At 39.5% G+C, this 14018-nt stretch overlaps 1 protein-coding gene across 5 annotated transcripts in view; it reads right to left on the reverse strand.

The window, feature by feature from the left end:
- The window catches only part of sgsm2 (small G protein signaling modulator 2), a 96941-nt gene that overhangs the window by 41546 nt on the left and 41377 nt on the right, over nucleotides 1-14018 (reverse strand). Inside the window, exon 1 of one of the 5 annotated variants that reach the window (XM_042415254.1) lies at nucleotides 5419-5661. The exons of 3 other annotated variants lie outside the window; for them this stretch is intronic. In XM_042415254.1, coding sequence (XP_042271188.1) covers nucleotides 5419-5422 — 4 coding nt within the window. In that variant the 5' untranslated portion in view covers nucleotides 5423-5661. Of the gene's footprint in view, nucleotides 1-3091; nucleotides 3161-5418; nucleotides 5662-14018 lie in introns of those variants that run through there. One more of the 5 variants, XM_042415253.1, reaches the window with a different exon arrangement.

Here is a 14018-nt window from a genome sequence, read left to right on the forward strand (position 1 = left end):
CAAACGTAAACAGAGAATTAGCCTCGTTCTCATTTTGCTGTATGTTTTGAGATGGTTTTAATGATCAAAGTGGTTTAATAAGTTTTTAATAATGTGCTGACTTATTGGTAAACAAAAACTGAATAAAGTGTTTCGGAAAAGGAACTGCATTCAAGTAAATGAGTCTCAGCAGCCATAGTGAATATGTTTATTAAGCCCATCTGCATGACGTAATTCATATCAGTGCTGAGCTTCTGAGGCTGTCTGCCCCTGTTTCTCCTCTGTGAGATGAATCTAGTGGATATTACTGTGGAATATAATGACCAACAACAACATCCTTCTTTGTGATGCTGGGAAAAACCTTCTGCTTTACGGGTGTAATCGTCTTGCTTTTATTACTGCTCTTGGAGTCTTAGAAGAAGAGCTGAGAGGCTTGAGGTTTTTAGCTCAAAAAACCGTCAGCAGCTTTATTCTGACAGATTAATATGTTAACCTATGGAAAGGATTGTTGGCATTCGATAATACTTTTGTGGTGCTGTTGGAAAAAATCTCCCTTTATCCTATTAGAGGGGGATAGTCAGGATTAGCGGCTGTAAAGTTTGAAATGAAGTGCGGGTTTACAGGGAGTGTGTAAAAGTGTTGGAGGGAACATTAATGCACTGTTGTTTCTGTTGAAACACAAAAATTGAGCAGAGGATGCGAGCAGCTCTCCCGGGGGAGAGACCACACCTCACTCCTCTCATTCTGCTGCCTTCCCTCACGACTGGACTGCTAATTCATGTCTTGGGTGTCTGTGGCTCTGATGAATCATCAGTTGTTTTCATATTGGGGTTGTGGAAAACATGCAGAATTTATTTATTTTTTGTATTTTGACATACCCAGGACCACAAGAGCAGAGGGACAGCTTATCCCAATGCTGCTACACAACACACAACAAAATATATTCAGCTTCAGGAAGCATATGTTCCAAATTCCTACAGCTCCTGCACCATCCATCCATTATCTTCTTTCCATATCCCCCCTTCTTATAATAATGATAACATACATTTAAAAGCCTGCTCACACCAGCATATAAAACAACATTTTACAGCAAAAAAAAATAATGAATTTGTGGATTTGCACTTTGGTTTGACCTACAAATTCATGCCATTGCCCAATAAATAGTGAGCTGTCTTTGGGTAACAGAGCTTGGGAGTCCAAATCCATCCAGTTTTATTTAACCTCAGAGTTAAGAGTACAGTAAGAGTATAAACTGCTCCAACAAAATTATCAGACAGAGACAGGAGTCGATGGTACAAATACATCTTTTGTATAATATAAACTCTGTGAAGTTATTGTCCCATTAGTGAAAGACATAACAAGCTTGTTAAGAGATAGCAAGCAGTTAGCAAGCTCATTAGCTCAGAAAACTGCTTTCCACTTCTTCAATGAAACTACTTATTGAATGAAATGATTTACCATACTGAGAACAAAATGTTAGTGGGGAGTAAAGGTCCCAGTACAGAGAAAACAGAGCTCAGGTGGCTATTCTTACAAATGTCTCCGATGGCTACTGTGTTAGTAATTAGCTCACAGCTACAGTAGGTCTCCAACTAGCCCTGTGGGTATTCACTGAGTCACCAAGCTTCTCGAGCCACCTATTTCACAGACAAATGGATATATTCATCTGTCTCACTTTCCAGTGTGACCCGGCCTTAAAGGACTGGTTCACAATTTTTCAAGTCTGTCTTAAAACAACTGTTAGGTGCCCATATGAACACTGAAAGAGGTTTTCCTCATTGTAATCATTCCTCCTTTTCATACTGGCTATTAAAAGATCCCCTTCAAATGTGCTTTCAATGTAATGGATGGGGGTGAAAACCCACAGTGTCTCCACAAGCTTATATGAGGCTTCAGCAGTATGAGTTAGTCATATCATATGGATATCTGCCACATTTACAGTCTTTTTAGCATCAAATTCCCTCTTTGTGTTTCCCTGTTGAGCTGCGGTGGAAGAATAGTAACAAAAAGAGGAACTTTGGCACTAAAAAGACCAACTTTGAAAGATATCTACCTGATTTGACTATTTGGACGACTGTAGCTTCATTTTATCTTCAGAGAAACTTTTAAATACATTTTTGCACAGATGGAGGACTGTGGATTTTGTCCCCTATCACTTTCATTCTCAGGGCATTATGATGGTTAGTGTGAACAGGTGGAATGATTATGGCAAGAAAAACATGTTTCAATGTTCATTTGGGAAACTGACTGTTTTAACACAAACTTGAAAAATTGTGAACCCATCCTTTAAAGTAGCCATTTTCAACCAGTGGGCTGGGTCCACTGGTGGGCCTCAGAGTGCCATCTAGTGGGCCATGGAGGCAGTAGTACTGCCAAATGGTTAGCTTAAACTTAACTTTTTTGGTTATTTACAAAGATAGTTATTTTATATCTAAATGTCCTCAAGAATTCACATGAATGCACAATTTCAATGACCAGTTACATTTGAATATCACGATACCAATCATGACACATCAGGTAGAGACAAAGATGTTGCCACTGTTAGCTAGCTAACATTCCCTCAGATGCAGTGACATAAAATGGATCAGTTCTTCAAATGAAAAAGTGATGCCGGAGACAACCCTGCGCCAGTAAAAGCTCCAAAGCATATGGTGAGGAAATATGACCCTGAATACATTAAATTTGGATTCATAGTGGCAGACAGTGATGCTGAGCCAAAAGCAGTGTGTTGAATGTGGTGAAATCCTGTCAAATGATAATGCTAATACCATTGAAGCCCTAGAGACACTTAAACACAGGATGGACACACAGCACAGCACCCAGGATGTGTTGGGAGGCCAAAAAGGAACGAGCTTCAGGCACAACAGAAAGTCACCACAACATTAGGAACTCAATCAAAAGCCACTTTGAAACCTAGCTATATGGTTGCTGTTCATGTAGCTCATAGCGAGAAACCCTTTACGATCACAGAGGAGCTTATTTTGCCTAGCACTGTGGATATGTGCCAAGAGTTACTGGGAGAGGCAGCTGCAATCAAAATTCAGTCAATATCACTTTCCAATGACAGTGAGCAAAAGTATTGTTGGCATAAGTGATGACATTGAATGCCAACCTAAAGAATAAAGGCAAGCCCATACTGTCATGAAGGCAAGTGGAGCAGGTGGACCCAAATGCAGATGACGGCAGGCAGGCAGGATCAGATGCAGAAATATTTAATGAAATAATACAACAAAAATGACTCAACAAAAAACACAGATGACTCGACAAGAACTGAACTCAAAACTGGACTATAAATACACACCAACTAATCAGGGAACGGGAAACAGGTGACTAGACACAAGGGCAGGCTGGGAGTGATTGGCTGAGGAAAACGGAGCAGGGCAGGGCTGACGAGACTGATACAGGGCAGGTGTGGGGAAGACACAGAGCAGGGCAGGGCTAACGAGGGTAATGCAGGGCAGGTGAGAGGAGGAGCACATGAACACAGAAGGAGAAAACCAAATCCAGGCAACATAAGTGCAACAGAAATGAAAGAGTCCCTCAAAAAGTCCAACTAAAAACAGAAAAAGTTTGAGGGCATCAGATGGATAACAAAACCCAAGGAAGTCAAAAGAACAAAAACACAAAGAGTCCAAAAAACACACAAAAGTCCATTCAGGGTGTGACACATACTTTGCCATACAGCTGGATGAGTCGACTGACGCTAGCAATGCCACTTTATTTTTAGCTAGTTTTTGTAAGATCCTGCAGGGACAGTAATCTTCAGGAAGATCTACTGTTTTGCAAAGAGTTTCCCACGAAAACAATGGCAGATAATGTAATGCATAGCATTGATGATTACGTCACTGATGAAGGTCTTGATTGGTAATACTGTACAAAATTGGACAGACAGCACTGCATCAATGACAGGAAAACATTGTGGTGTTGTCAAACAGATCCAAGAGAGGGTGCCAGATGCCAAGTGTACGCAGTTTCTTACATAGGGAAAGTCTAACAAAGTAGATATAACCAGAACTGCATCAAGTCATGAACATAGCTGTGAAAACTGTCAACTATATTAAGAAAAATACACTCAACGCAGGGTGTTTTCAAGAGAAATGCATTCAACTCAAGATGTTTTGCTGCTCCATGTGAAAAGACTTGATGCAGAGCATTTGCAGCTCTTGTACCACAGTGAAGTAAGGTGGGCTATACATATCCAGTGCTATAACCAAGCATTTGACTCAGTTGTCACAAAAGTTTGCAGACTACTTCCCAGAGGACCCGTGACATGGAAACCTTTGGATTTTGAACCTTTTCTCTGGGGATCCTGCTTCAGAAGACATGGCTCTGTCCACTGTGATGGAAAATGAACTGACAGAACTCTCAGATGGCAGCCTGATGCTTCAGCTCACACAAGTTGACCTGGCTTCATTCTGGATGCTGGCTGCCAGTCAATATCCCTCTCTGTCAAAATGGGCAATCAAATTTCTGTTGCCTTTCACCACCACCTATTTATGTGTGTCAGGGTTTTCCTTTGTGACTGACACAAAATCAAAGGAAAGGAACAAACTGAAAGCAACTTTAAATGCTACTCTGCATGTCAACCTCTCACCCATCCCACCATGACTTGATCTTATTATTTCCCAGAAGCAAGCCTACATGTCTCACTGCGGGTAAGCAGAATATTCATTTTGGTCATTACAGCTGACAGTGGCATAACACATATTCCCAGCTGAGTTATTTTTTTTTGTCATGTTATGTTGGGAAGGTGTTCCTCGGAAATTTTTTAACAATCAGAAGTGGGCCTTAAATTACAAAAGGTTGAGAACCCCTGCTTTAAAGTATGCTTCAAATTAACTAGTTTGTACAAAGTTTTGTCAAAAGGCAAAAGTGTTTATGCCTGTTCCAAATGATCACACTCCAAGGTGGGTCAAAAAGCCTACCATCGTAGAAAGTGGCATGATGTCATGAATTGTACAAATGGGGATAACAGCGAATAGTTTTGAATAAGTCCCCCTTAAACCATTCATAGTGTTGCGCTCTATTTTTCACATGAAAAGTGATGAGTGACATAGCTGTGTGAAGAATAAAAAAGATAGCTTGAGGGTTACAAAACAGGGTCTGAAGCAGCCCCCCTATACTGACATTGAATGTGTAGGGCAGTGGTTCTCAAATTTTTGGGGGCCAGGGACCCCTTGTAGGGGAGAAATTTTTCCAAGGACCCCCTCATAATCATAACACCGATTAAACATATGCTAACTACCATTTGTACTCTTAGATGCCATTGAAACTATTTGTATTCTAAAACATTTCAACCTAAATACTTCAGACCTCTTTCATAGTGATAAACAGAAACATGTTTCAATGTGAATCATGTTAAAACCACGTATATACTTTTAAACAGAGTCATTTTATTCAAATTGCATCTGGACTCAACGTGACAGCATTTATACTCACCCATTGTCCTCCCAGGCACCTCCTTGCAGAACAGAAAGTCCTCCAAAATGTTCTCTTCCCATGGATAGTGAACCAAAATAATTAACTGAGCCACACTGGCAATTTCTGTTGATTCGTCCAACTGAATAGAAAATTGCTCACAAGCATGCAATCTATCCAGTAGCTGTGACTGAATGTTAACTGAGAGTTCATCAATTCTCCTCCTCACGGTGTCATTTGAGAGGTACAGCTTTCAGTTAATGAGCTGCTTCTGTCCCAAGCATGACTTCACACATTTCAATGCCGCTGGAAGTATGAGTTCTTGTGCAATTGTGTTTGGCTTCTTACTTTTAGCAATACATTGGGCCACCAAAGAAGAAGACTTCTGTGCTTTCTCTGAAGTTGTGACCAGTGTTTTCTGGTGGGTGTATTCCTTGCTCTTTCAATGGAAATATTCTTTTGATTTGCCCTCATATTTTGGGTGCTTTGCAATCAGATGTCGCTTTAACTTGGTTGGCTTCATTCACTAAGGCTTGACATATGACGCATTTTGGTCTCCTGCTGACCAATAAAAATTTCAATAAAACCAAACTCAGCTAGCTAGCTGGCTAATAAGCCAAGCTAAGCAGCAGCAGGAACAGTTCATTGTGCCCTGAGTGAAGTGAGTGATTCATGACAGATTGATGTGATGTTTCATGATCATATCAGAGTTCTACTGGCCAAAAGCTAGTGTGGGTGGGAGTAATAGACACAACGTTGGTTATGTAACGTAACCCCAGATTCTATGAGTATAGGCGTACTTGTAATATATTCACTGACCCCCTGGCTATGCCACAGACCCCACTTTGAGAACCACTGGTATAAGGCATACTGACACCTTTACTGTATGTTTAGACAGTGCTGCCAATCAGTATTGGTTACTAACTGTGCAGTACCTCCATGTCTATTATGACTCAAAAACCACACAGCAATAGACAGAAGTGGTGAGAGTGCTTGACTGAAGAGGACTTTGACATCCATTTCAAGTGGAGTCTCCTCTTTATAGTGTAGCTCTACTGTATGTAATGGAAATGTGTTTGAAGACTGTTTTGAGTGAAAGTCAGTGTCTGACATTAACTTTTTGACTCACCTGCCAAGGGGGCTGGTTGATGAAAAAATACACTGGCCAAGCATATTTTTTAACAGCTAAAATAATAAATTGCCTTTTTGTGTCACATATACATTTGCTTCAGTACATTTCCTTGAGGTAATAAGGTATTATATTGAACACAAACTTAAAGAAGAGGCCAGAGCAAAATTCTTTTCCAGTTTAAAGGCTGAACATGACAAACACTTGCCAAACAGCAGAACATTTCACAAATCTGAGCTAGAACATTTAACACAATTACAATTATAATATATATATATATATATATGAGTAAAATTAAGTGAAATCCTTTTCCAGTCATTTTTCCTCAACAAAATAAATATCTTAATAGAAAAATTAAGTGCTACAGTGTGATACAGCACATATGTATGATGGCTCAGACTGCAAAGGTAGTGACATGTCCAGTAATACACGATAACATATGCATTTAACTAAATTACACAAATGAAAACAACCACAATAAATAGCCTACAGAAATCACCTTTGCCCAGATGAAGTTGTGACCTGACGTGCTAACATGTTGTGGTAAGTGTATTGTCTCATTTCTGGTTGCTGGTGTTTCTGTGTTACTAGCAGCATCTTTACTGTTCTCAACCCAGTTTTTAAACTTACACTAGTTCTGCTCAAGCATTCTTGGCACTCTCCTTCTTTTAGCAACTTTCTCACAAATCCCACAGTTGTTTATACATTATTCAGATCTTCTAGTTACTTTAGCTTAGCCGTTAGCAATGGCTTCTCTCTCTCCCTCTCCTACTCTCTCTTGCTCGGTGTGTCTTATGTTTAGCTATTCTGCTGCCTCCGTTAAAGATAATGGTACATGTAATAAATGTAGTTTATTTGCCGTGATGGAGGTGACGCTCAGTGAGTTAGAAGCGCAGCTCCACACCATGGAAACCCAGTCATTACCTCCTGTAGTTAGCCAGCCCTCAATAGCTAGGGCGAGCTGACCCAGTGTAGCTCCTACGATAGCTTCTCTCTCTCCCTCTCAGTTTAATTATATCAGACATTTATCAAACATTTCTATCGTGAAAAATTGATATAATTATTATTATTTTATCGCCCAGCCCCACTTCCGAGTCGTTATGCTAGATATTTTATTACATGAATATTTTGATACAAACATTTACCCGCCAACGTGGCAGATAGCCTTCCGAGAATAACTTGTCAAACGAAAATCTACCTGCATTTGGCGCTTGGCAGGTGTTCATTTTGGAACCTGGTGAAAGTTTAAGAGTTTTGGCCTCTAGAGGGCAGAAAAAAATCATCATCATCAATAGAGCTATAATAGCTTAGCAAATGATTTTTCACAAGGTCACAGACATTTGACATGTTATAGCAGGAAAAGCAGAGGTGTACTTGTTGTTTCCAACTGCAACCCATTTCAGTGTCCCAGTTCCAGGGCCCTGCTATTGTGCATGCTGACACACTGGAATGGTTTATTGGGATACTTCAGTGGACCTGAGCCATCATTAATGTTATTACAGTAGTTACATCTGTGCTATTCTGCAGTAGCAATGAAATGTCTGCTTTGAAAAATGTAACTGCCCTCTTACTGTACACATTCAGCAAATTTGAACCAACATTAGCACAAATCTTGAGTCAGGCCACCTGGAGAATGTAAGTCCAATATTCATTCTCTTTTTAGCTCTGTTTTGATTGAAATGGGAAACATTTGACTTGGACTCAGCACTGCATGCAGAAACATTAAATACAATATACAGTTCACAGAAAATAAAAAACAGTTAAAAGAAATCATTACATGAGGACACTTTATACTACACAAAACTAGACCGTACATGACTACATGGCATTGCACAAACCCTTGACCAGCTGCACCATTCACCTCCATAAGTTTAAAATACAAACTCAAAAGAATGCTGTAGAGGTTCAGTCTACATCAGTTCACTTCAAATCTTATGCCAGAGGGAAGAAGCTGTTCCTCACTGTGGAGAAAATGAGCTGGATCTGTTTAGTAAGGCAATGCTCATTGATTGCCTAGACCTGGGTGATTCTTAATACCCATCATTTTCATAACAGAATGCACCAGATGAATGATTTGAGCTTTCAGTTTTACTGATAAATTGTCAAACCAGGCAGTGATCCTGTATCTAATGATGCTCTTGAAAGCTGCGCTGTAGAACAGTAAAAGAGGCTAATAAGCTGTGTAATACTGCAGATATGAGGGCTACAGTAATTGTCCATGATTTTGGCACCTCTTTCAAACTACATGGAGTAATTTCATTCAAAAATGTTGATTAATGCAGGTTTAAGTTTCTGAGCTTTAGGTCATCATTTCAACTGTAATATAAAGCAGTTAAATACGTATTCTTGTATTTAATAATGTTTCTACATTCATGTTTCTCTTACCAGTGGCAATAAAATTAAGCAAGGAAAAACACTGTTGGGTTCAACTGCCGACAGCTCATGCATTGTAAATAGACACTGCTTCCTTTTAAAGGACCAGTGTGTAGGATTTAGTGGCATCTAGCTGAGAGGTTGCAGATTGAAACCAACTGAATAGCCCTCCCCTCACCCTCCCCTTCCAAGCGTGTAGGAGAACCTATGGTGGCCGCAAAACTTGCGAAAAATTTCACTAGAACCTGTGTTTGGTTTGTCTGTTCTGAGCTACTGTAGAAACATGGTGGTACAACATGGTGGCCTCTGTGGAAGAGGACCCACTCTCTATGTAGATATAAAGGGCTCATTCTAAGGTAACAAAAACACAACAATTATTATTTTCAGGTGTATATACACTGATTAAAACATACTTACGAATATTATATTCCATTTCTGACAATAGATCCCCCTAACGTCTCAAAGGTGGGGAACTACTGCATATCCAACCTGCCTGTAATTGTGTTTGATGGGCCAATGGTGCAGACCACTTTCTCTTCTTTAACTGGCCAATTAAAATGATTCATTTATGTAGTGGCAATATATTTGCACAGTTACTTTCACTTATCTTTTGTATTTTCATGATTTGCTTTGAAAGCATTTGAATATGGTTAGAAAATACACCATAAAGTGTTTGAGAGTTAGTGGCAGGTGGATCTGGTGCTGTCTCCACCGAGATCATTAGCAGATCTAATGAAGACAAAGCTAATTAGGCAGTACCACTTGTCTCGCTTTGTGTAGGTATCTGTCTGTTTGACAAAATCTATTTCAGGTTTCCTGTGTGTCTGCTGCTGTCTCTTTTAGAGGTCCAACTCCTGTCTCACCCCAGTGTCTCAGAGAAAGTTTCCCCATTTTCTGTCTAATGCATAATTGGAGACCGCTGGCTTGTGTCTCAATACTTTCTTTATGCAATCACATATTAGAAATATTAATTCTTCCACCATAGCTTGCAGCTACCAGAAGAAGGACTCAAGTTGGTGAGCAAGGACGAATTTCTGCACCATCTTTGATTTTACATGGTTTGTTGCTTTCCCTCCTGTGATTTTGTATTTTCAACATTCCTCTCATAACAAATTTAACTGCTGGGTTAGATGGTATGACCTGGCTAAGCTTACGTATTAATTATAGCACATCTTAGTTAAGGTGCCAACAAGTTACAGTTACAAACAGTGGCATGAAAACATCTCAATACTTTCACTTTGTGAGTAAATAAAAGGCTCTAATACATTGATATTAACAAAAGACATGACACAGATCTTCTCTATTGATCATAACATGTCTGAGTATGCATAGTTTTATTTGTCCCATGCTCATGTTTTCAACATGTACGGTGATAAACGGTGTGGCATGTTTTAGAGAATGTGATAAAAGGCTAATGTACAATAATAATTGTAAAAAAAAAAAAAAGAGCAATAAAAAACAACATATAAAGGATAAAATATATGCAAGTATTCATATGTTCAAGTGCATATTATCATAATAAGAAAACTGTAAAATGCACATACAGTATATCAGAGTTATACATAGTAATATAGAACTGCATGTACGTGTGAGCTATGATTAATGACTTTAATAATCCTGCTAGCTTTAGGCTGTGCCAGCTGACAGACACACAGGGTGCATGTCTGTGTCTCTAAATTATATGTGACATAACTGTGCGTTAATGTTTAAACGGTTGTGATACGGTTTGGTTTAGGCTTAGAGCATTTAAAACAGGATAGCTTTCTTTTGCAGAGAGTTCAGCGGGGCCCTCAGCTAAATAATCTTACACCAGCAAATTTACTTTCTTTTAAAATATGCTAAAAGTTCATGATGCCAAACAACAAATGATAAAATGATAGTGTAGTAAAAGTATGATTTAAGTGATTAAATCTATTTTTTGGAGGCAAATTTCATATTTAGTCCAGGCAATAAGTCTTGGGTTAAGGTACATTCAAATATACAGTAGATCCATCACAAGATTTTTCCAGCACACTGTCTGATATAAATGTACTCTGGGTTATTTTTGTCCATTTCTGACAGTCTATACCTGTTGGACTTTATGAGTCATCCTAACACTCCTCAACCAAGTGCAGACAAAGAGATAGTGAGGGACACTGGCGAAACAACAGCAAAGAGTGTCCTGAGACAGATGGAGGAGATTACGGGGCAAAAAATAACAGGGAGGGGGGAGAGATGAAAAACTGAAGAGATGAGAATGATTTTAGCACAGACAATGGGAAACAATCACTCTTTCCTCCTACTTTCTCCTCAAGCTGCCCAACTCCCACAAGGAAATCACAAAGTCTGCTGCCAAACAGGTGACAAAGCACTGTTTATGCAGCAATTTCTGCAGCCATTCAGTCTTAATGGCAGCTTCAAAGGATCTCAGATGAGAATGTCCAGAAAAAAGTACTGGGGTTTTGGTGTGACGCAAGTAGCTGCTGTTGTTGAAACAAAGCAAGACTATGTAATATCTAAAGGAAGAAAGAGCATATTCTTCCTCCAGTACAGTTCAAGTCATAAGTATTAAACCTCACACCTTCATAAAGGGAACCCATTATGCTCATTTTCAGCTCTATATTTTTATTCTTGGACTCTGCTAGAGTAGCTTTGCATGATTCACAGTTCAAAAAACTTCTTATTTATCTTATTCTGGCCCTTTCTTGCAGCCCCTCAGTTCAGCCTCTGTCTCTAACAGGCAGTCTTAGCTCCTGTCTCTTTAAGGCCCCCCTCCTGATGTGCCCACTCTGTTCTGATTGGCCAGCTTTCAGGAAGCCTGCTGTGAGGCAGCTGTATCAGAGTTGTGATAAGTTACGGTCGATGAAAACCCAACATTTCCTACTTTATTGCTTCATATTAAAAGCTTTTAAATGACTAAATAACGGGAGATTTTGATTGTGAAGAATTTACTGAAATGCAGCCAATGCTTTTTGCTCACAGGAGTTACTTCTACATACGTTCACCTCATTATTTGACAAGTTGGCCACATTTAACATGAACATCCTAGATTGTAACGTTATATATATGACTGACAATAAGGAAAAGCATAATATATCCCCTTTAATTCAATACACTTGCGGGGTTTGCTGCTATGACCTTTCTTGGACTGGTATGACCAGTAGCTAATGGTAGGTAATGATAGCCAATGTTAAAGTCTGTGTAAAGCAATTGGCACATCTGCTGAAGGCGCTGAAAGCACATCCCAACTAAACCTGAACCTCTGGTCTTCATGCTGAGCTCCCTTTAAAAAATATACAATTTATAATAGGCCTTATTTCAAAAATAAAGTAACGCTAGGAGCCAATATTTAATTTGGCACAAATTTTGTAGGTGAATGTGGACTTCAGTAAAAATGTAACTTAAATGAGTAGTTAACAAGCGATCCATCACCAGTCATCATTATGTTAAACTGTAGTTTTTTTTCAATGGAGTTTGGTGACACCGTTACTCACTTTGCTGAAAAGCACTGGTGAGGGGCTGGAACCACAGCTGCAGGAGTACATCTGTAGTGATGGCAAAGTCACCGGAGTAGTGTCTGCAATGCAGCCAGGGTGAGACTGGACAGAGCACGGGCAGCCACACAGGCGCGTCTTCCGCAGCAGAGCTGGACCAATAATGGGATACGGATATATCCTCTGGGTGGACCAGAGCTTTAACTACGACTCTACCTGTCAATGGATGCTTCAGCTGGGTTTGGAATAACTCCATGAGCGCTACCGTTGACTGAAAATGGCCCCATTCAACAGCAACAGCTAATACTATGACACCATCGGCTATCAATCTGGCTCCGCCGGTTAGGAGAGAGCAAACTGGGGAAGAGAGGAGAGCTAACGGCTAAGCTAAGGCTAACTCCTCATTAGCTATCCGTACCCAGCATTTTCCTTGCTAAAATACAGTCTGTGGCGAACAACATGGATGAATTGTGACTGCAGACCACCATTCATAAAAGGATTATGGACTGCAACTTCATGATTTTTACAGAAACATGGCTTAACAGCAGCGTTCCCAATAGCGTCATTGAGCTACTGGGGCAGATACGATAGCTAATGACTCAGGTAAGACCAGAGGTGGGTCGTGGGGGAAAATTCACTGAAAGAAAAAATACTCACTGAGCTAACCCTTTCACAATACAAATAGTGATCTAATTGTAATCCATTGTCAACATACAAATATTCATCAGTGCAGCTTTAAACTCAATGACATTGGTTTGCTGCTTTGCACCGCAGTGAAACCATGTCAAGTATGCAAAACACTGATGGTGAAATATGCATGTTTAAGTTGTTCATTTTCTATTGGCATCAAGTAAATAAAAGATATGAATAAAATAAAAAACTAAACTAAATAAACCAATTAAATCAAATGCAAAAAAAATGTGATCCTTCCAGAGATGCAGAGTTATGACTGCCAAGAGCCTGTACTTTTTAAGTTCTCATTCCTTTAATACTTTTTTCATCATTTCTGATTAATGACTGCAGTCAGATAAAAAACTAGAGAAGCTTAAAATTAAAGCTGCTCTCTTATATCAGTGGCTCCAAACTCCTGTGAGATGAAAATGAAAAATTTTAATTTTATACCCAAAAATCCTGCTGTAAACTAAAGGAAAGGGACAATACAGGCAAGAAATCTAAGTCTTAAATTCATTTAGGTAAACAGGGAAAATTTGGGATTTTCAGTTAAGTGGGGGATAGCTTGTTCTTTGCTGTTCGCACCTCCCTCTTTGTGAATTCTTTCATAAATATCCGGTAAAGCTTTAATTAACAGTCTTACCTGAGTCATAAAATCTGTCAGTGATTCTTATTAATAGCAGCTTTAAAAGATGCCAGCTTCCAGTAGCCAGTGGCTGCTATTTATCAACAAGGATGATAGCTGAAAAAGCCTTCTGGTGGGAAGCTGGTGTGTCATGGAGTTAAAGGAAAAGCGCAACAAACCAAGACAGCATGATGTTTAGAAATCCCAAAAGCTGATATTTGTTTTGTAAAAATGAGAGTGTCCCAACAAGAAAAAGAAAACAACAGGACTGTTGACAGTGCTGGGCAGGCAGCACTTTTCTGCTTCAGGTGAGTGGTGTGTGTGTGTGTGTGTGTGTGTGGATCAGGGT

This window comes from Thunnus maccoyii, chromosome 6, assembly GCF_910596095.1.
Source record: "Thunnus maccoyii chromosome 6, fThuMac1.1, whole genome shotgun sequence".
NCBI classification, from domain to species: domain Eukaryota; kingdom Metazoa; phylum Chordata; class Actinopteri; order Scombriformes; family Scombridae; genus Thunnus; species Thunnus maccoyii.